The 23269-nt window shown below is 40.2% G+C and overlaps 1 protein-coding gene across 5 annotated transcripts in view; it reads right to left on the bottom strand.

Moving 5' to 3' along the window:
• The window catches only part of LOC308581527 (contactin-4), a 527693-nt gene that overhangs the window by 363630 nt on the left and 140794 nt on the right, over positions 1-23269 (bottom strand). For 4 of the 5 annotated variants that reach the window (XM_081184014.1, XM_081184021.1, XM_081184019.1 and 1 more), the window contains exon 3: positions 2127-2213. The exons of the other annotated variant lie outside the window; for it this stretch is intronic. In XM_081184014.1, coding sequence (XP_081040140.1) covers positions 2127-2202 — 76 coding nt within the window. In that variant the 5' untranslated portion in view covers positions 2203-2213. The remainder of the gene's footprint in view (positions 1-2126; positions 2214-23269) is intronic. 5 annotated transcript variants of the gene reach the window in all.

The raw sequence follows: 23269 nt of genomic DNA, 5'->3' as shown, positions 1-23269 counted from the left end.
GTGCAACATTTCAGAAACCACCTTGGTATCACAAATTCCAAATACAGGCAAATTGATTTGGTACATGTGTTTGGTTGTTTTCTTGGTTAATGAAAGAAAGAATTAATGCCAAACTTTATAAAGAGCCTACATCCACTGTTCAAACTTAGTGTGTCGTTTTTTTCATAAGCATCAACAACCACTGACAGTTAATTTACTGCCATTTATTGGTGACTTCCTGGTGCTGGGCTATTGTTAATCTCATTGCCACTAGACTAGTCATCTATGGGAGAGGAGGCTCATATCACCAAGGTGGGTGAGGGATGAAATAGGCAAACTTTTCACCCTGAAGCATTTAATTGTGAAACTTTTTATAAGCCAATGTTCAACAGAGTCCTGTGAAGAACATTCACTGTTCTATAATATATCAAGAACTTTTCTGTGTGGTAGTTTGTATAAATTATTTTCTCATCAACCCTTTTACAAGGCAAGCTAAATGATGGGAATGAGGAAAAATCAGGCTTGAATAATTTCTAAAAAGAAACATGCCAAAATCAATCAGATAAATTATTAGCAATGAATAATTTGACCAGCTCAATTAGGCTAAAATGTCAGCATTAGCCACTGTCAGAAAGAGGTTAGCTAATCAGCTAAAATCATCTGACTGTTCTGTGGGACAAATTTTGATGATGATGATGATGATGATAAATTTATACCCCGCCCATCTGGCTGGGCTTCCCCAGCCACTCTGGGCGGCTTCCAACAAAATATTAAAATACAGTAATCCATCAAGCTTCAATGAAACTCTGTACAATTCCCACTTCAACAGTTCATAATAATCTCTCTGATATAATTTTATGGTTTCAAAATGCAAATCCCAAACAAATCATTCTTTAAATTCCCTGTCTCTTGCCTACTTGTCCACCTACAATCATTACGGAAGAAACTTTTGCTTCCGATCAAACGTTTGACATCAACATAGACCACAACCAGTATTTAATCATGCTGGTAAAGAGGACAGAATATGGTAAAAACAATCCTAGTTCATCATGAAATGAACCCTGGGATCTGCTTTAGTCTAAACATGGGGTACTTGAGACCCTCTAGATGTTGCAAGAATCTAACTACCATCAGTCCCCACCCAGCATGGCCAATGGACAAAGATGATGACAACAGCATACGCAGCTCCCCGTCCCCTAAAGGCCATCCCATCCAACTCCCTTCAATGCAAGAATCTCAACTAAAGCATCCAAAATAGATTGTCATCCAACCTCTGCTTAAAAACCTCCAATGAAGGAGAGTCCACCACTTTCCAAATGAGTCTGTTCCAATGCTACTTACTCTGTCTAGCTGTCTCGGCACAGGAATTTCTTAGCCTTGCTGCCTTACATTTTTAAAGTAAATTACAGTGGTACCTCTGGTTAAGTACTTAATTCGTTCCAGTGGTCCGTTCTTAACCTGAAACTGTTCTTAACCTGAGGTACCACTTTAGCTAATGGGGCCTCCCGCTGCTGCTGCGCTGCCGGAGCACGATTTCTGTTCTCATCCTGAAACAAAGTTCTTAACCCAAGGTACTATTTCTGGGTTAGCGGAGTCTGTAACCTGAAGCATATGTAACCTGAAGCATATGTAACCCAAGGTACCACTGTATATAGTAGATTGGCCCTGACAACTTTTAAGTGCAAATTGGTGATCTACAGCACTTCCAAGAGTGTTTCGTTACTACTATATTGCAGGCAGAGAAGATGGCATGAATGTTTAGGAACACAGCGATGGCAAAATTACAAAACACTATGAGAAATACTTATGGATGGATGGAGACTCTTTTGCTGTTTTCAGAATTGGAATGCAATCCACAGGGAGAGGGGGAGGATTAACTATGCCACGAATTATTAACAATTTGATATTAGAGGCCCAGTGACTAGAGTATATTTGGGATTCTAATCCTGGCCCAGCCTGACATATTTGGGCTGCTGCTGCTAAACCCAGCTAGAAACTACTTGCAAACTTTGATCACCAGGATTATGGCAGAGGTACTGCAGAGTTGAAGAAAACATAGCCTGAACATAGAAAAGCATTTTCCTCTTCAGAGTATATGAAAACTGACAAACAAGGAATGTATTATATCATTCAGAAATCAGGCTCACCTTTTTTGGAACCGCTTCTTAAACTGTCCATGGGATAGCTCTTTCCCTGGTATCTATGATGAAGGGTCCCAAACATGTGACACGCACCTGCATTAAAAAAAACAAAAACAAACCAGAGCTCATATTTAGATCAGTGAAGCAGATAATGTAGGGAGGAGAGACCTAAAGTAAAACAGAGATGTAGGAGATCATAGAGCTATAACACAGAGAAAAGATAAGAAACAACCGAGTCACATGATCCTTTGTGGGGATGCTGATCCACCTTGTCGTCTCCACCCATAAAAGCCAGCTCTGCCAAGGGACAGCAAAGCAGCAGCACGAGAAGCCTGCAGAGGCTACAGAAAGAACTGTAAGAGTGGAGGGATGTCCTATTTGCCATCCTTGGGCCCACCTGGGAATATCACCAAACCTGCTATAGCCTGGAACTGAATGTGGAGAGTGCAGCCAGGAATGGCCCAAGACATTTTGGCACCTGAAGTGAACAACAAAATAGTGCTTCCCAAGCAAGGGAAAAAGTGTTGAATGAAGCTCTACATCAGGAACAAGGTGGAAGGGGGTGCGAAATAAGGATCTACACTGTGGATCCTTGCCCCTGTGGATTCTGCTTGCCTGAGGTGCTTGACTCAACTTACATCACGGGTGGGCCGGCCCTGAGTGCAGCTTACTGCTGAATAGGGCATAATGTGGGAAGCCTGAGGAAATGCCATCTACCCTGGTGGCAGTCAATAAAAACTGCCTAGAGAGAGTGATTAGGATAACGACAGCAGGTTCTTGGAGCTCTCTTCTTTGTGAGATTTTGCAGGTGAGCTGTGAGCTTGTTTGGTCCCTGGGAGGGTGGGTGAGTGGAGTCCTGCATAAAAGCCAGGAGGTTGAGAGAAGAAGTGTGTCATTAAAAAGGAACTGGTAGCGAGTCTATATTTGTATCAACATAGCATTTGCACATGTAAATACCATGTGTATTTTTGTAACATTTGTTGTTTTAAGTTGTCTGTGTTGGTATAGTTCACACACACACACACACACACATAAATATAACACACTATCCAGCAAAGGAATTCTTGTTAAAATGGGTGTGTGTATAGATATAGAGAGTTAGTACACCAAAGAATAATAACTCTTACACAGTTGTCAGTGGGTGTGTGAAATGTAGGAGCACAGGGGTTGGGTATGGAGGAGCAAAGCACTTCCAGAGCTGGGGGCAAAAGAGTAATGGTGCTGTGCAAGACATCTGCCTCTCTTATTTTTCCTGGAGGACAGAAAATCTTTTGTTATCAACTTGTTCAGTTAAATTACAAGCTCCAGCAAAGCCGATTACATACTATCCAGTGCCTCTTGCTATTCTTAATCATTTGACTATGACTTCAGCCGAAAGGAGGTGCTTTCTCTAGACGTTGCAGAGTTTTCAGCTGAAATAATCTAATTTCACTCTCACTTAAGTAAATCCCTAGTTCAATAGATACTGTTCCAATTGTTCTTGATCAAAGTTCTGATGCCCTGCTCTGGGGAGCAATAAAGCCGCCACCCCCCTTTACAAACAATATCACTCCATCGCCTCATGACAGCAGTATCTCCACATATGCAGGAGTAAGAAAGAGCAGTCAAGTGAGCATGTCTTTTCACTCTCAATAAAAGGTTTCCTCCTGTCTGTCATTCCCCCCGTAAAAAAGCATCAAAATAACATCTTTGACTCTAAGTGGCTCGTATTAAAGTTGTGTTCTTCATAAGCCCATCTAAACGACAGTTGTTGCCATTAAGGGGTTCAGTTTTTGAAAGCCAAGCTACATAGTATCTATCAAAATATTTGTACTTGTCTGTAAACTGCTGGCTCAACTTTTAAGCTATCATTTCTTGGGTAACTAATCTCTACTATGAAGTAACACCCTAGGATTATAACCATATTTATACACTACTAGATAAATCGAAGGATAAAAACATTTAAGGGTTATTTCAGGAGGAACTGGAATGTTCTGTGCTGACCTATTTCTCAAACTGTAATAGCTTTCTTAAGAGTGGATCATGTTTTATTGGGATTAATATTGACTTAAGGTGCCTGAAATGGATAAGTGTCTTCCCAGGTGCATCCTGGGGCTCTTTCAAATATTAGTCAGAGAAATAAGTTCTGCCAGTGGTTTGAGAAAGCACTTCTATTTGCTTAATTCAAATATATGTCTGGATGAGCATGATCAATGTTCATTAAAAAAAAAAAAACTACCAAAGTGACAGGTACACAAAACAGCTCTGGATGTTTACACATTTAAGCTTTCAGAGTTTTAATGAATAAATGGACTGTGTGCTTCCAAACGCAGGAAGGCACCATCTATAACTTTATATATTTGACACTTGATTACTCTTAGAAAGAAACTGGCTTGTGTGTTTGTTTCAAAACTTGCAAGGATGGTACTACTTAAAAACAAGCTGCAGGAAGCATAATCTTTTAAAATTCGAAGAAAAATGAAGTGGTGATATTTTGGTGAAATAAAAGATTTATTATCTTCAATATTGCCACTATCTAATTTAATACAAAGTTTAGTTGAAAATAAAAATTGTCTCCACATGCTCCATAAGCTACTATTTCCTCTACCCACTTCAAATGTATGCAATATTTTTGAGCAATCTCTGCTAAAAGGAAACTGATTCCAAGTGACAAAAATGGACTCTTCTTAAAACTTAAATAGAAAAGAGCCCAGGTCATGAAAACCTGCTTGATTTACAATTTAGCAGGATTAATAAAGGATGTAAAAATTTACTCCTGATTTCTCAAGGTTTGACTGGGGACTTGCTCCTGCCAGCCACAACCTAAACTGGAAAAAAAAAGAAACATGACGGATGGACAGAGGGAAGATTCTCACTCCCCAAAAGCTTGTACAGCGAGCACAAAGGCTTGTAATATTGCAGTCAAGCAGAAATTTACAGACCAAGTTTGCAAAGCAACAGAAAAGAACACTTTTTTGTGATGAATGGCTTCCATCTGTGGAGTTCACAGGCAAAAAGAAACTAGATTAATCTAAAGCCTAACAAGATGAATACAGAGTCAACTATATGCTCCAAAAACCGTGACTAAGGAATGTGTAAAGCGAAGCCCTGGACAACTAACACACTTTGGTAACCACTTGTGGGGGGTGGGAGGGAACTGTGATTCAATTATGTAAGGTGCACAAGGTTTTTTAATTTAATTTTCCTGAGAAGTGATCCCTTGTATAGCAAATCTTAACCAAGGGACTGATTCAGTTTCTATCTGCATCCCCTATGTGTACTGGTCCACACATGAAAGTTTTGACCTGTCAACCTACCAGCAGCTCTCCCACCAGCAGAGGAATGCACTTGTGGAATTGCTATGGATGTCTTGTGGCATGAATAAGGATTAGGCTTAAAATGTTCACTTTAAAAAAAGAAAGAAATCCTGGCACATTAATCGCTCTTGTGCATGGAAAAAAAACAACAACCCCTGAAACCTTCTAAAATATTATCTATCCAATAAAGCCCTAGAGCTAAACTTGCAATTGTGGTCAGCATACTGTTGGTGCTCCCGTCTATAAGAGCAGCTTCACACCAGTTGGATACTTACAGCTGTATGCAATGTTAAGAAAGATGCTATAAATAACAGCACTTTCTACCTTTGAGAGCATTCACTTTTGGCATGCTAATTGCATATGTACAATCACCCAGAAGGCTGTAGCTCTGCCCCTGACTTTAGTTGTTTCCCAGTAAGGCAGTAACCACCCAGCAAAAGTTAATACTCAAGCTGGTGATTGCAAGGTGTGCTTACTGGCAGAACTTCTAGCTGCAGAGAAGGTCTGAGGATTTTAATATGACATCACAAGAAGCAGCTACAAACAAGACATAGGCACAAACATCTCCTAGCTTGCATATGTCTCATCTTGCTGCTCTGGATAGGACTGCCACTGCTGCAAGAAAAATGATGGAAACCTATAAAGAATTATAGCCTGAGGTGGGTGCTACATCTGCACAGCTCCTCTGGTTTTTTTGTTTGTTTGTTTTTCCTGTGCGACATTATCCTTGCCAGACTTGATGCCTTTAGGCAAACAGCTTGCTGCTTTACTACCCCTTTGATGAAACAAAACTGATGAATGGGGTTGGGTGTTTTTGCACATTTGTTTTTTTGTCCTTATACTCACGTCTGTTCTGGTTTTTAAAACTGCAACATGTTCTTCTTATCTGTAATTAAATAATGCCCTAATTTTTTATAAAGTGTGTTGGGGGGAGGCCCTATTCATTTTCTCTCACAAAAATGACTTGGCAAGTCTTCCTTGAGCTCAGAGTTGGCAGAGGAGGAGCTGACTGAGACTAAGGCTATCATACCACCAGCTGGGTAATTGGACCAGACTCTCATGGCTGGTGGATCAGAGTCCATAGAGCCCAAGGCTGGTTGTCCAAAGAATCACAAATGTGTACTTGCTGTTGGAACTGAGTGCCTGCATTTACCATCCCTCCTACTACCATGCATGGAGATGCAGAAAAGCAAACAAGTGCAATATAATTTTCCAAATACCCCAAGAAAAGTGGCATGCTTTCCTTTAACCTACATGTTGACATCAGACAGACCCTAGCCCCAGGTGAGTGGTTTGCTGTCCGAACCACTCCCATAGCCCCCAATGCAAAGTTCCTCTTTGTCTTCCATCTAGACTGAAGCCTAGGTGAATATCTGAAAGAAGAAAACCTCTCATTTCTGACACACACTAGCTTCCCCCTTCCTGCTTTGCTTCCCTGGAAGTAATATCAATGTGAAATGATAGCCTGATAAAGCTGCACCGAAATAAGAAGGGTTTCTGATCCCGAGGCAACAGAGATCTGGCCTGTTAGTGAGAGGATTAATCTTTCTTTTGCTATTCAACTCTGATCTAAACCTCAACCCAAGAATTTGCTGGTCACACAAGCTAGAATGTACCAGATATATTTCTGTAGACCTTTTGGTACAAGTGTAAACAGGCAAACTCTGCTGTAATATTCACTATTTTTCCTGGGTGGATAGGGTAGTATTATACAACATGATTAAGACTGTATTTTTAATTTCAAAACCAAACTCCACTAAAAGGCCAAGTCTCAAGTACTTAAAAGGCATTCTCTAGAAGTCTTCAATGGGTGAAGACAGAGCCACGGATGTAGGAGGCTGGTGTCATGAGTAGAATTGTGTAAGGCACAGTAGATGACACAAGCCTGAAAAAAGGAGCATTAGCAGACCTCCAGAGATGGAGTGTAGAGACTAAGCAATGATGCAAAAAGGAAAAAAGAGGGAGGAAAATAGGTACTAAATGAGCTATCCAAAAGTTAGAAATGAATGAATTTTACAGCAACCTGGATTTTGCTTTCCCCAGGTGTTCCATGAATAAAATGAATTGGTAGCATCATAACACACATGACTTGGAGACACTGATAGATCGATTCACTATTGCTCTCCTTTCGCCATGAAGCTGAAAGCAAATGCCTATAACAGAGTACTGTGTAGTGGAAAGTAAGTCAACAATATTAGATATAGAGAAAGGGAAAATGTTTTATTCTTTCTTTTTGTCAGTCACACTCACCCCCCACAAATCCCTATTATAGAATTAATATCTTCCAGTTCACATATAATTCTAACCACGATTCAGCATGAATGAGGAAATATGAGCATGTTCAGAGTAAAATTGTGGCCATTTTGCTTCTCCCCCTGTTCTGTTGTTGTCATGCTACCTGCCACTAAGACATGGTTTGGCTTAGTATTGCATCTGAACCAGTGCTACAGCTCATAGTTTTGTTTGGAGCAAGGCAAGTAATAAACTTGGGTTCACATGAACACTAAGTCAAATCATTGTATGGCAGCAGCAGGGCCAAGGGAAAAACAAACCAGCTGTGGTTTTTCACAAAATCCACTCATATTTACCATATTTGCTCTTAGTAACATCCAAAATTGCATTCTTTCTTCTTGCATATGCTGTGTTTGTGCTTGTTCCTTCAGACAAGAAAGCTAACACTGAACACTATTGTCCCAAATAGAATATAATGACTACCATATTTTTAATGTTATTCTGATACTAAAACATTTCCAAAACTCCACCCAAACATTACGTTTATCATGAAGAAAAGATAAACCTTTTCATTGCCCCTTCCGGAAATGGAAAAGTAAATATTGAGGTGTCTTGTAGTAACATGTAACAACTAAAAGCCCACATTGTGAAAATTCTGTTTTGCTTTGGGTAGAATAATACAGAGTCTTGACGAACAAAGACAATCAATAGCAGTACAAATATGTTTGCTCCCTGGCATGGTCACTCACACTAGGAAAGGTTAGGTATACAAGGCCAGATAAAAGGCTCAACACTCCTGGCACAACATGTTATAAGGTAAAGAACTTTGACAATGTGATGTAAGATTAAATAACAGCTGTGCTATGTCTGGTGAAAAGCCATAGTAGTGCTACTGAAAGATGAAAAAGGAAACATTCGCAGCTGTGTGGTCAAGGAACTGCCCTGCTCTTCTCTCCCAGCCAAGGTATTTGATCACTGCTTTATGCATTCTCCCAGAGAGATTTCCTGTGTTAGGTAGTGCACTCTCTTAGCATCTGATAAAATCAACAATGAATAGAGCTGAAGGTCATCAAAACAGGTCATTTGAATAGGTTGCATTTAGCTTGAAAAGAGGCACACACTGCTCTAGTTATCAACAGACTTGTCGGAGCTAGCACACTATACTTTGCAGAAAGAAATCCAGTCCACAGTTTGTCTTGGGTTGTATCTGAATTGGTTAGGGAGTGGCTTTCGGTCTGAGCCACGGCCAGAGCAATAAACTACAGAAAGATCCACTCCAGGCATGCACTAAAGAGTCAACAGTAGGAATAAGGCTGCTTAGTACAGTATTACTGGATTAATCAACAAGCTCAAGTGGCTCTAGGGAGCCATTGCCCATGTGCCAGTTGGCAAGGTCCCACAGCATTTATGGACAGTCTTGAAAATAGGGGAAGAGGACATTCACTAGGGGGAGAGCTTGTACTGAAGTAAGTAGAGGAAATGGATTGAGGTGAGTTGAATTACACAATTAAGTTTTTAAGTAAAACTCAGAGAAGCTATCACTGTATAAATCCATACAAGATACTGCATCACATACATATTTCTTATTCTTCTTTTGAGCCCGATGAAAGAACAGCTGAGACAACTGACAACTAAATGGAAAAGCTATAGAGCTATAAATGATTATGAGGCCTCTGTATAAATTGAGCCTGGGAATTGTGGTTTCATCTGAAGAAGATGGCTAAAGGCAGTTAATGAGAAAAACATAGACAAGATATACATCCATCTACTTCCCAATTAATCAAAATTTAGTGGACTGTTAATAAGGTAGACTTTGCATAATTTCCTGACCCTTTCATATTTTCCCTTGTTCATAGCAGATTGTAACAGAATCATAGAATCATAGAATTGGAAGAGACCACAAGGGCCATCGAGTCCAACCCCCTGCCAAGCAGGAAACACCATCAGAGCACTCCTGACATATGGTTGTCAAGCCTCTGCTTAAAGACCTCCAAAGTAGGAGACTCCACCACACTCCTTGGCAGCAAATTCCACTGTCGAACAGCTCTTACTGTCAGGAAGTTCTTCCTAATGTTTAGGTGGAATCTTCTTTCTTGTAGTTTGGATCCATTGCTCCGTGTCCGCTTCTCTGGAGCAGCAGAAAACAACCTTTCTCCCTCCTCTATGTGACATCCTTTTATATATTTGAACATGGCTATCATATCACCCCTTAACCTCCTCTTCTCCAGGCTAAACATGCCCAGCTCCCTTAGCCGTTCCTCATAAGGCATCGTTTCCAGGCCTTTGACCATTTTGGTTGCCCTCCTCTGAACACGTTTCAGTTTGTCAGTGTCCTTCTTGAATTGTGGTGCCCAGAACTGGACACAGTACTCCAGGTGAGGTCTGACCAGAGCAGAATACAGTCACTATTACTTCCCTTGATCTAGATGCTATACTCCTATTGATGCATCCCAGAATTGCATTGGCTTTTTTAGCTGCCGCGTCACACTGTTGGCTCATGTCAAGTTTGTGGTCAACCAAGACTCCTAGATCCTTTTCACATGTACTGCTCTCAAGCCAGGTGTCCCCCATCTTGTATTTGTGCCTCTCATTTCCCCCCCCCCCCAGTGCAATACTTTACATTTCTCCCTGTTAAAATTCATCTTGTTTGTTTTTGCCCAGTTCTCTAATCTGTCAAGGTCGTTTTGATGTGTGATCCTGTCCTCTGGGGTGTTAGCCACCCCTCCCAGTTTGGTGTCATCTGCAAATTTGATCAGGATGCCCTTGAGTCCATCATACAAGTCGTTGATAAAGATGTTGAATAAGACCGGGCCCAAGACAGAACCCTGTGGCACCCCACTAGTCACTCTTCTCCAGGATGAAGAGGAACCATTGATGAGCACCCTTTGGGTTCGGTCAGTCAGCCAGTTACAAATCCACTGAGTGGTAGCAGAGTCAAGAACATAACAGAGAACATAAATATTTATTCTCGCTTGACAAAAACATACAGAAGAGAAGTCTCTTTCAAAGGTCAATGTTACAAATATCACACCTTCATTTTAAGACACTAGGCTACCTTCAAACATTTAATTATAAGTAGACTGTTACATTCAATGATAAAAGCTAGAACTGATTCCAGCTTGTGGTAAAGCATTTACTAATACCATCAATAATATTCAGGAGAAACAGCATCCTGCTATGATCAACAGTGGATCATAGTAAATACTGGAAAATAGCCTCTTCATTGTAAAACCATAAACAGCAGAAAGCACATGAAAGTGTTTTGAACGAGAAATGGATTGAAGATTACCAACAAAGTAGTTAGACTCTGAATAACCTGACAAATGAGTCTCCAGATAAACCTACAATATTAATCAGGCCATTCAGGAAATAAAGGAAAACTATTCTGTTGCTAACACAGGAGCCAGTAATAAATGCGGATGAGATAGCATTTGCACTGCTTATTGTAAATTAAAATCAATGTTTTTGCAGCAATAAATATAAAACAAAGCAGGTAAGAAAACTTTGGGAATATTACATCCAATACAAATTAGTGTGTAAGCCACGCAAACATACTAAGAGAGAAAAGCGTAAACTGGCATAAAACAAGAAGCTGGCACAAAGCAAGCGGATGTAAATTAAGCTGGCATAAAGTTACAACAGATATACGTAAACCCTGTTTCACAGCAAGGCTACTGCTGCAGCTCTTCCTAAGCGTGGCGGGAGGGGGGAGGTCTTTGAAATGGTGTTCTATATCAAGTTGCAAAGTCAAAAGATCAAGTTGAACTGTCTAAGATCCCCTCTCTGGGTCCACCCCACCCCACACCCCTTTAGGGATCTACACTGTCAGCTTTGGCTCGGTCAGATGAGACCCAGCTAATCTAGAATGAGCATGTTATGCCCGCGTGTTTTGGGTTGTGCCAGGGCTGGAGACTCAATGTCAGCTGAGCCCAGCTGAGCTGGATATCCTTTGCATCTTAAACTGCACATCCTGGTGAATTTCACCATAGGACTGTCCCCTAAATAGGGTTTTTCTTCAAGTAAATCAGTCCCCCCCCCCTTGTAACCCCAAAAAAGTAAATGGTTTCCCCAAGTCTCACAAAAAAGGAGAAAAGCTATAAAAATATGTGGTTTTTTAAATAGGGTAAAAATGAAAGGCTCATGGCCAAGATCCTGGCTGCCATGGTCAGCATTTTTTCCTTGTGTTTTTATTTTTAATTAAAAATCAAATAGAAAATATATCGGGTTGCAGAAGATGCACTGAAATCAATACCCTTGACGAACTTACATTCACTGATACTTCAGTGGATCCATGCTTAATATGACTTAGCTGAATACAACCCATTCTATTTATCTTTCTGTTATACCATTCTGAAACTGAGGGAGTGATAGGTATCCCAGCAATAATAATAATAATAATAATAATAATAATAATAATAATCACTACGACTAGTACTCAAGCTTTTTTGCCACAATGGCGCTGTTTTGTTTAATTTTAAATATATATATACCACTTGATTCTAAAAAACAAACAAAGCGTTCTACAATAAATACTCAAATAATCAATAAAAACAATTAAAAACAAATAATTAAAAACATTTAAAAGACAATTTAAATAACAGTAGGCTAAAAAGAAATTAAAACACGTCCATGTTTACATGCCTTGACAGGCTTGCCCAATCCAAAATGTTTTAAGCAAGCAGATATACTGAAAAAATACGAAACACATACACATGCAGTGGGGAGAAACCCATGCATTGTTTATTGTGGTTGAATACCTACTGACTATCAGAAGGATCCCTGGGTGTCAAGGATGCATAATAGCCCAATCATACACCCACTCTGAATATGATAATGCAATCAAACATACTCCTTTGAACACAGCTCAGCAAAAGGACAAATATTTACCAAAATCAAAAATAAAGCACATCACAGAATACTACACATTTCAAGAAATGGCTATCCAGCTTCATGACAGAATAAATCAGCCTGCAGTTTATAAAGGAAAATTTACTTTTCTATCAATTACAACACAGGCAAAGGAATAAAAAAGGTTGAAGCAAGGGAACCCTTCAAACTTCGAGAGGATTATAGTTCAAAACTGTCTTGAATAATACAAGAAATTGTGTCTAATTTTCTATTTTCAGTGTATGATAAGGGGAGGCTGGATAAGTTTCAAATCACGTAGGACAACTGAAAAGGGGCAGGTGGTTGTTGGGTTTGTTTTGCATTATGTTACAAATTTTACAAATCTTTGATGGATAATTTGATGGATTTTGTGTTGTATTCTTCTCACAATGTGAAGTATTTTATTAGTCTGGATTAATTAGGAACCTCTTATGCTCTCTTTATACATTTATTTCCTCACAACAGCAGAGATTTATCACAGCTGTTCCAATTTTATTTGTCTTAGGGCAACATCTGTGTGAGCAACTCTATTCCAAATAATAAAGTAGCAAGAGTTAAGTGGCTAAATATATGCACTGTGGTGCCTCCTTCCAGCTATTATTTAATAAGAATGGGTTGATGTTATCGTAATCTCTCAGTTATTCATAAGCTTGGCTCAGTATAGTAGATGCTTTATGGTGACCTTTAGAGTTCTGCTTCACAATTAAGAGACCAGCCAGTCATTTTTCATTGCAGAGCAGGGCAGCTGTGGAAGCCAGCAGTGAATGGAACGATACAGCCCTACTCCTCATTGTCAGCAGGGCCACGTATTACCACAAGCCAGGAGTAGTTGCCACTGGACTGAGAGGGTCTAACTGCAGACAACTTGCCCACAAGCATGTATTTCTGCGTGCCACATCTGCACACACAAATGGTGAGGAGCTGAAATACTTGTAAACTGATAAATCATGGAGCTTATAGAAGCAGGAAACAATTTAAATTTAAACAGCTCCTATGGGCACACAATGGATTCAAGTGCATTTCTTCGTTAGTGGAAAGGAGGGAGATAGGTGGGATTACAGTACACCAGCCATTACGAAAATATTTCTGTGTGACTGAGCCCAAGGATGACTTTTTTGCTGCAGTATTGTGTCCAGTAGCTTAGGAAGCACCACATACAAGGTGAGCAGTAACCTGAAATTTGGTAGGTCACTGTGGTTCTCTCTAGATCCAACACTGTTGGGCTGAAAGGGGGCAAAGTATGATGGCATAAATGAAGGATATGCAAAGTCCAGACTTCTTTTTTAAATAAGAACCCCAGGTTGTACCAACCAAAGTCAGATGCTTAAGACATACAGGTAGAATTAAACAGCAGGGTGCCTCTAACACATTCTGAGTTTAGGAATTTGTTTTTTGTGCAAAAACTGAACCAAAGTAAACAGCCCTTTCATGTAAAATTTAGGTGGGAAAAGAAGTTCTGGTAATATTGAATTTTAGGGCAGTTATTGTATGACTAAAAATCATTGGACTTGATGGCAGCCCAACATGCTATACATGATTAATTTGTAGCAGTTGTTCAATTTTATGGAGCTAAAGTGCCATAGAATGTCACACGGATCTTCTTTTCCATGTTCAGGGGTCCACAATCAGAGGATTTTCTAGTATGTCCACGAAAACTTCACTGTCATTGCTGGCCCACCTTGTGTACTGAACGAAGTGGGGACCGGAACAAAGGCATTTTGGAGTTGTATCAGTGACACGTTGGGGGACATTTTGTATCCACCATATCTAAACTGCTCTCATCCCTCAGACATGCCCACAGAATTGGGAGAGGGGATATGCTAACCCTAGAGAACCCCACTTCTCCTCCTGGTGTCAATGGAAGAGAAAATCTTAAAAGAGAAAGGAAAAAGGAAAAGTGTTACCTTCTAACTAGGGTCGGCTACTGTAGGCCTAACAGGTGTAGTTGCTATTCCATCTCTGTAATAGATATAATAATAGGTACCACATGGATTCAATGAAACCCATCGTCTACTTGGACAATAATATTTTGTCAATGGTGTGGCAGATACCGACAATTGGGAAAATAAGCAGAATCTCTGTCAGCAGTCCCTGAACAAGAGATGTTTTAGTCAGACAATAAGGACTTTACTTTAGGGCAGCACATTGAGTGATTGACAGATGACTGTGTTAAAGGATGTAATGGATTGGTTATTACAGGGCAGGTTGTAGAAACAGGTCTTATGCAAGTGTGTACTTGAGACGCAAGGTGAAGTCCTTGGTGATTATTGGCTTGCTGGCGGAAAAGCAGCAAAAGCAGGTTCATGAGTTCAAGATTTCCATCTCATGCCCCCTCTAGAGTCCTGCAGACCCTCTGAGCTCAAATGATCAGAAACTTAAATCCTAGATCTCATAAAAATTGTTCTGACAAAAGAAAGGGAGAATCGAGTATATTTCTTACATTTCCAGTCCAGTGGCTTCGATTCTCAAAGTTCATATGGATATTAGCATTCCTAGGCTGATAAAATCGTTTTAGGTTTAAACAACAAGATATTATGAGCAAACTCTCCTCTGTTTACCTTAGATTCTGACCCCTAAATAATTATTCAACCTAAGTGAATAACATTGGCAGTGATCACATTTTTCCACATAAAGGAATACAAATTTACCCTTATATAATCTAATGTAGGCAAGGAAATACTTGATCAACCCATCTGTTAAAAATCAGCTACCAAAGGATTTTATTTTATTTTAAAATCACGTTAAACCTCTTGTATGCTATTTAACTTTTCCCAGTAAGTCACTTTCTTAGACATTGTGCCCTACCACCATGTTGTACGCATATTGTAATTTTAATTGCTGCAAGTAAATACCGTTGGGAGAACTTTGATTTTATTCTGATCTGTAATCTTGTTGCTTTCAAACATTTCCAAGCAGTTTGTTAAGGTGAGCAAAGAATGTAATGTTCCCTGCTGTATACACAGGTGGCATTATGTTCCAAACACACCTCGACCAATGAGGACGAGTGACGGGATTTATAGTTCTTTATTGGCAAAGCACTGCTAACATGCAAGTGAGATAAGATGACACATCCTGCTAACTAGCTGTCTGGGCAATCTCTGGTTGCAGACCTGTGCACTGACCCGGACAATTACAGCAACAGCATAACCCCCCTTTCTTAAACCCCCTTGTCTGACGCTCAATGGCAGCTCTAACTGTTCCTGTAGCTTCAAGCCCCTCTTTGAGCTTGGAGACAATAGAGGAGGGGACCTGGGGATTCCAAAGATACAACTCTCTCTAGGAGCACCACGGGCTCTCCAGACTCCTTCTCCTTTGTCTCTGGCTGCCTGGTCTCCTCCTCCGAATTCCCTTCTTCCACCACCACGGGCAGCTACCTCAGGGGGAGTATAGAACTCCACAAATCACTGGCCCCTTCACCCTGGATCATCCTCCTTCCCACCTGCCTCCTCTGCCCACACATCCCCCCACTCCTCGGGTTCCTGTTTATCTCTGACATATGATCACTTCTTTGTTGTTGTTTAGTCCTTTAGTCATGTCCGACTCTTTGTGACCCCATGGACCAGAGCACGCCAGGCACTCCTGTCTTCCACTGCCTCCCGCAGTTTGGATAAACTCATGATGGTAGCTTTGAGAACACTGTACAACCTCCTTGTGCCCTCCATCTTTCCCAACATCAGGGACTTTTCCAGGGAGTCTTCTCTTCTCATGAGGTGGCCAAAGTATTGGAGCCTCAGCTTCATGATCTGTCCTTCCAGTGAGCACTCAGGGCTGATTTCCTTAAGAATGGAGAGGTTTGATCTTCTTGCAGTCCATGGGACTCTCAAGAGTCTCCTCCAGCACCATAATTCAAAAGCATCAATTCTTCGGCGATCAGCATTCTTTATGGTCCAGCTCTCACTTCCATACATCACTACTGGGAAAACCATAGCTTTAACTATACGGACCTTTGTTGGCAAGGTGATGTCTCTGCTTTTTAAGCTGCTGTCTAGGTTTCTTACAGAGGCAAAAAGTATCAATTGTCTGCAACTGACTATTATTATTATTATTATTATTATTATTATTATTATTATCATTATTATCATTATTATCATTATTATTATTAGTGTTAAAAATCTTACACAACTGCCCACTCAGTTTGCAGCACCTAATTGTACATTCTCCTAAACTGTGCAGAGAGCTTCCATGAGCAGAGAAGTCTCCAGACTTCCACACTCAATAAACCCAATAAAGGTGATGCACTTTGGGGCAAGGCTAACCTGGCCACTTCCCCCTCACATTTGTTTACATACAATTACAGCAAATGTCCAAACACAATCTATGCATCCTTTGTAAGCACTTGCCATAATGAAATATTTATATAGTTAACTAATTTAGCAATGTAAAGTGCAGTTCTTAGAATTCTACCTTCAGACTCTCTCCAGCACCCTTGCACCCAGCTGCCTCCCCTAGGTTCCCCAACCCATCTGTAAAGTCGTGTGAATTAAGGCAATGGCAGCCAGTAGTTCTGACCCCTTGCCTAACGCAGCTTCACTGTGACATATTATTGCCAAGAAGCAAATGGCTAATCTCAACCAGAATGCTCTGAACATACTGGCTCCTACATTATCTACAGAGAATTCCCAAAACAGATTTGCACTTTTCTAAGCATATGCTAAAATGGACCAGAAGGCCAGATATATGTGAGCTGAAATACCACTTTTGCAATCTTTATTAAATACTGTAAAGCCATAAAGCATTTTTAAACAGCAATTTTTTCCAAAGCATTTCCATTAGCAAGGAACATGGTTTTCTCCCCACAAATGAGAATTAGAAATGATAAACCCAACAACTACTTCCATTTTGTAAAGCTAAATTTTCCTAATATTTAATTTATAAATAAATTCCCAGATGGATTAATAATAAATGTTTGAAGGCGGCAGACAAGAATACAAGGAAGTATAATGTTTGCTGGTTACTAGGAGGCCTCATTAAAAAGGCATCAAGTGAAAGAAAAATAAAAACAACCCTGTGAACTTTTGTAATTGGTCTCAAGGGAAATGTAACTTTAAGGACATCAATGTAGTCTCAGCTTGATCAAACATCCCAAAACTGAAAAGCAACATTCTATAGCATTTCAGTGTCACTTCTTGCTATGTCAGTAATTTTTAGGTTTTTTTATTTCCCAGTGTGAGCCCCTGCACAGCTATAAACCAGTTTCTAAACAAGACGCATACAATTAGGATTTTGCTTTGAAATAAAGCAGAGGTAGGCTAACTTCAGACTTGCAGAATCTGTTTTGCTTGTTACTAGTACCCTGAGATGTGCCTACTAGAATCAATGCTAATTATTAAAGAATTCTGAGCACAGAAACTTATTTTGAGTTCCAGAACTTAATTCGCACCTCACACAAAAAACCTACTCCAGTTTTCTTTCTTCTAGCATGGAAAGTTGTTTTATTACTGCCACAGTTTTATCAATTGGAAACCAAAAATTATTGCTGATCAGTTTCCAAATCCCCCTGAAACCTACCAGTAAAACTCGATTGACCTTCTCCCCATCCCTAAAGCAAAGAACATTAGGTTCCTTTTCTTTTAATTACTTAGTTATCTAACAATGTTATCAGAGGCCATATTTGAATTCAACAAGCTTTTGACAAAGACAAATGATTAATTAGGGTAAGTGTAAATTAAAACAAATGTTTTATCAAAACGTCCTTTGCAATCTATTGTTTCAGCACTTATGTAGAGCTATGCGAGTATGCAGCTTATGATTGTTAAAACAGAACTACATATACCACTCTGGCAAAAAATGGGTTATAGCGAACAAAGCAATCGTGTTCACGCAAGGAATTCCACTTCTGCAACATCACCTCCTCTTCCTCTTCTCCCACTCAGAGCATAACTGAGATGCACATTCGGTACATGGAGAAAGGAAGGGGAGAAGTTCCCACAGCACAAGTGGAAGTGATTGAAACAACTCTGTTGGATATAACCCTATATGTATATCCAAGCTACAATGCCCAATGTTTTGACATCAAGTAGAATGGAGAAGGTACTTTACTTCACCCCAAGAAGTGCCATCAATTATTTCAGGAGTGGTTTCCAAGAGTGAATCTATTAAACATCATCTTTTGCTTCTTTTATATGAAGCTGCTGCCAGACTGAATGGAGTGATTATTCCCCACCCACCCTGCAATACACTAATTGTACTATGGTTATCAACAAGTAAAGTGCTTTCAGGAAAATGCGTAGTCATTTGTGAGAATGTGCAGCTACTATGAGTGCTGGATCCTTCCTCCCTGGGAGCTTTACAAAGCTGCTATAGCCAGTTACAATACTCCTTGGCCAGGAATAGTGTAGCACTGGTGGCAGCTGTAGGGGCTATAGGGAAGGCACCTCCCAGGGACTGGGTACAACTCAGCTGCCAGTACTGGACATGACCATGTCAGCAGAGCAGAATACTTTGTGGCTTAATCAACTTTTAACAATTAAGGCTGCAATCCTTTACTCACAGAGCTAGAAGTAAGACCCATTGAACTAAGTGATGCATATTTCTCAAAAGACATGTATAGGACCATACTATAATTTATATAGCAGTTGGGAATAACTGGACATGGAACAACTTTTTAATACTCTCTCCAATGACGGTTAACCAGTCAGAAAAATTGACAGCTGCCCAAATGTCTTTTGCTTCCTTGGGTTGCTCCCTGCTTGCCTGTTATTAAATGTAAACACAGATGCCACTCGCTAGCCCCCCACCAAATAAAGCCTTCCACTTCATACTGAACAGACTGCGAAATTCATACTTAAATCCAGCAAGTCCCAAGGGCTCTTTTCAGATACTTCCTGTCTTCCCAGAAGACTCGTGAAACTTGATTAAGCTAAAAACTGCATTTCATTTTCCGGTTTTATTTTGCATTTAAATGTAGAAAGTTACAGCTGGAAAATATCCATTCATTTTCCTATGCACTTCTACTCTAGCAGTGAACATTTACATAACATCCTCAGATGCTTTAAGTCTATATTTCTCCCATGTTTTGGGCAAAAAAAGGCTGTTATACTTATTGTGAAAAGTATTTCTGGATTCCGTAAAAGCTGCAGCCAGATTGGGTTTAGGTTCAGCGCCACCTGGCAGTCAATAGGCAACATTTCAAGCTTGCAAAAATAAATAAATAATTCAAACAGGAAGCTGCCATCTTGGCTCCTCCCCACTTCTTCCTCCCTCAGTTTTTAGATAACAAGCCAGAAAGCGAGGAGATTTGGTATTAGTATAGCATGGGAGGTGCCTTTCAACAGAAAAAATGTTGCCTAAAAGATTCACAGGCTCCCTGGTAAGGAAGATAGAAAAGTATGATTGAGGAACTATCAGAAAAGGCATACAAGAGTAGAGGTACCACAGAATAAAGAGCTGCTGATGGCCTGGGTGGGCTCTGGCGGCAGCTTTTATGGGATCTAGAAATACCTTTCATGGAAAGTATAACGGCCTTTTCTGGAGACTCAGTAAAAGCTGCAGCCAGATTAGGATGTACAAAAGCCTACTGACCATGAAGGGTGAGACAAATAGGAAGTTGTTGCTTAGGTGGTTGGAAGGACATACTGTAAGCTCCAGTGATGTGAAAGTGTGTGGCAAGCATATGAGTGCTCTGCCAATCTCTTCTGGAGGGGCATTAAGGGAGAAGGCCGCAGGGGTGGCCATGGGCCTGGTCGAGTGAGTCTTGATTCCAGTAGGTAGAGGGAAACATAAAGCAACAAGATGGATCCTTTTAGCCATCTAGCTTGGGTAGATGATTCTTTTCTCCATCAAGGGAGGAAGAAAGTAGGTAGAGGCTGGTCCGACATATGGATGGTGTACAATGGATGTAGACCTCCCGTGTTCACCAAGCATCAAGGGATTGTCATGTCTACTGATGGATGCACCCTTAGCCTTTTTTTTCTGCTGAAGACTGTCAGCTGAAGATATTTTGCCCCATGACACAAATAGCAGCTTGAGGACAGGGCTCATTTCATTCAAGGACGCTGCAAGTGTAAAGAGCTGTCTCCCTTTCTTCCACCTTAATACCAGTTGGCCACCCGCATGGCTGCTCTCTTTTTTGGTAACATTATGGAAAACTTGTTAGGAAAAATTCCGTATCTTGTCATACCCACTTTTCCTAGGAACTGCCATCTCTCATTTTAAGAGATAGATCTTGTGTGACCTTTGAATTAATACTGACAGAATATCCATCTAGACAGAAGCGTCTCCTATTTTGTTCAGCTGGATATATAACTGCAGCTGCCATCCAAGCTTCTGTTATTGTTTTTTGTCTTTCTAAGACTTCAACTGGTTTTAGAAAGCCTGACTGACTCTTGGAACTCAAGACTTGGGTGCCTGTTTTTATACCCGTTCATGCTTGACTGGGATCCTTGCCCAGGCGAATCCTGGAACAACTATTCTTCCAGCCTTCTTTTGGATTCCCTTTGACTTAAGAGCCACAGTTTCCACACCTCTTTGACATGGTTTTGGGCTGATTTATTCTCTCTCTTTCCCTTTCCAGCTTCCACCACCCCATTCCCTTCTTTCCTCCCAAATGCTCAAAGTACCACCACACAGCTGTTCTTGCGGTGATTGCAGGGTTTGCTTCTCTTTGCTCTCCCTCATCTGTTTCAAACAGCCCTTCTTTCTGAGACAAGCCTCCAGTAATTTGTATGGAAAGTTGCATTTTATTTTTATTCCTCAATAAAGCTGTAAAAAAAAAAGCTCTCATTTCTCACTGTATCCCAGACACAAGAACACTCATAGAGGTAGCTCTACTCATATACTGTACAGCTCTCAATAGCTACTACTTGAGATGCTTGTGTACTATTTCCAGAATCAGAGGCTGTATGACTCTTAACACCACCTTCCCTGGAGATCACGAGCAGGAACGCACTACTGCACTCATGTCCTGCTTGTGAGCTTTCTATAGACATCTGGTTGGTCACTGTGAAGAATAGAAGAATAATGCTGGACTGATCCAGTAGGGCACTTCTTATGCTCTTTGCTAGTTTTCATTGCAAGTGCTGATCTAAGATAAACGCAAGCAAGATTTTTCAGCTTCTCAGCCTTTCAGACTGAGAAGAATTGCTTGCTATTTCATAAGGTCAAATAAATCACTTCTTACAAAAATTATTGCAAGTGCTCACGAAATTGGATTCAGATCAGCCTTATTTAGGCAGAAACATAGGAATAAATTAGTTTCCCCTCTGAAGTTAATGTTATTGAACCATTGTTACTAGCAACCTCATCACCTATCTCTATTTCCATTCCCAGGAAAATTGTACACAGTGGGAAAACACTTTCTCATAAAGGCCAAACTAGATATTACATGGAGGAAAGGAGAGAGGGAGAAAGCGAAAATGTCTAAATATTTATTTAATAAAAGTGTCTGGAGTATTCTATCTTGAAAACACGATGTCCTCAAAACCTGAATGCTCCACAAAGCAAATTAAAGAGGAACATGTGGCTTTTTGCTTACTGTATGTGGGGGGGGGGGCAGTGCAAGTGCCATTAGCTTTTCAAAACTCTGCAACTAAACCAGTGATAAGAGTTCAGATGGAGAAAACACTGCAGAAAGTTGACAAGTTGCTCTTCCACTTTACTGTGGTTGCCACACGTGTCAGTCTCTTTTAGCAACATGCCTTGAAATAAAATGCTGTCAAGGTGCAGGTGTGGTTACAACCAGCTGACATGTCAAAGACCTCATTTCCAGCTGCTTCACTCTTATTAGATTACAGTCAAGCAGATGTTCATTACTCCGACAGAAGCTCTAACACTTTATAGAGTCACAGCTTCATTTCTCTCCAAAGGGATGGTAGGAAAGAGGTGAAAAGCCTACCACCATTTTATATCCTTAAAAAAAGAAGCTTTTTTAGGATTAAAATTTTAACTCTCCTGGTATTTCTGAGGCACTGCTCGTGACTGGTTTTCTGTTAAGCTAAACAAAACTGTCAAGCATTATGCACTATAATGCACTCAGAGAAACCTACGGTCTGCAAATAATAACATCCTCAAGGTCCCAGGCCTCAGAGAGGTTAGGCTGGCCTCAACTAGAGCCAGGGCCTTCTCGGCTGCAGCTCCAAACTGGTGGAATGCTCTGTCAAAAGAGACTAGGGCCCTGCGGGACCTGACATCTTTCCGCAGGGCCTGCAAGACAGAGTTGTTCCGCCAGGCCTTTGGTCAGGGCGCAGCCTGACTCCCTCCTTTGGCAACCTGCACATAATTCTGCTTAATTGGTTGCCATCAATTTGATTTAATTAATTTTTATAATGAAATATTTTTAGATTGTGTGATTATTTGACTGATTATTTGATTGTTGTTGGCCGCCCTGAGCCCGGCTTTGGCTGGGGAGGGCGGGATATAAATAAAATTTATTATTATTATTATTATTATTATATCTGCTTAGGCATGATGAAGGAACAATATAAGAAATCTCTACTGTGCCAAAATATCTTAAAATATTTTACCGAAAGTAATGTTAATCAATAATTGAAATATAAACCCTGTAGTTGTCAAAAGACCACTCAGTGTTATTATGCACCTAAAAAATACACCTACATCTTAGGCAATATGCAGATCTGCACATATTGTTTGCAGACAATTTTATCAAATGTATGTCTACATTTTCCTCGTGAATGTAATCACTATATAATTTATTACAATTTGCAGTTTTATAATACAAATTTGAGACATTTCTGTCTGTGATTAGAAAAAGAGAAGGCAATAAAATGGGATTTTAGC

Source organism: Podarcis bocagei (genome assembly GCF_964188305.1).
Source record: "Podarcis bocagei genome assembly, chromosome: 2".
Classification (NCBI taxonomy): Eukaryota; Metazoa; Chordata; class Lepidosauria; order Squamata; family Lacertidae; genus Podarcis; species Podarcis bocagei.
The sequence above is the reverse complement of the archived record's forward strand: the minus strand, read 5'-3'. Positions and strand labels throughout refer to the sequence as shown.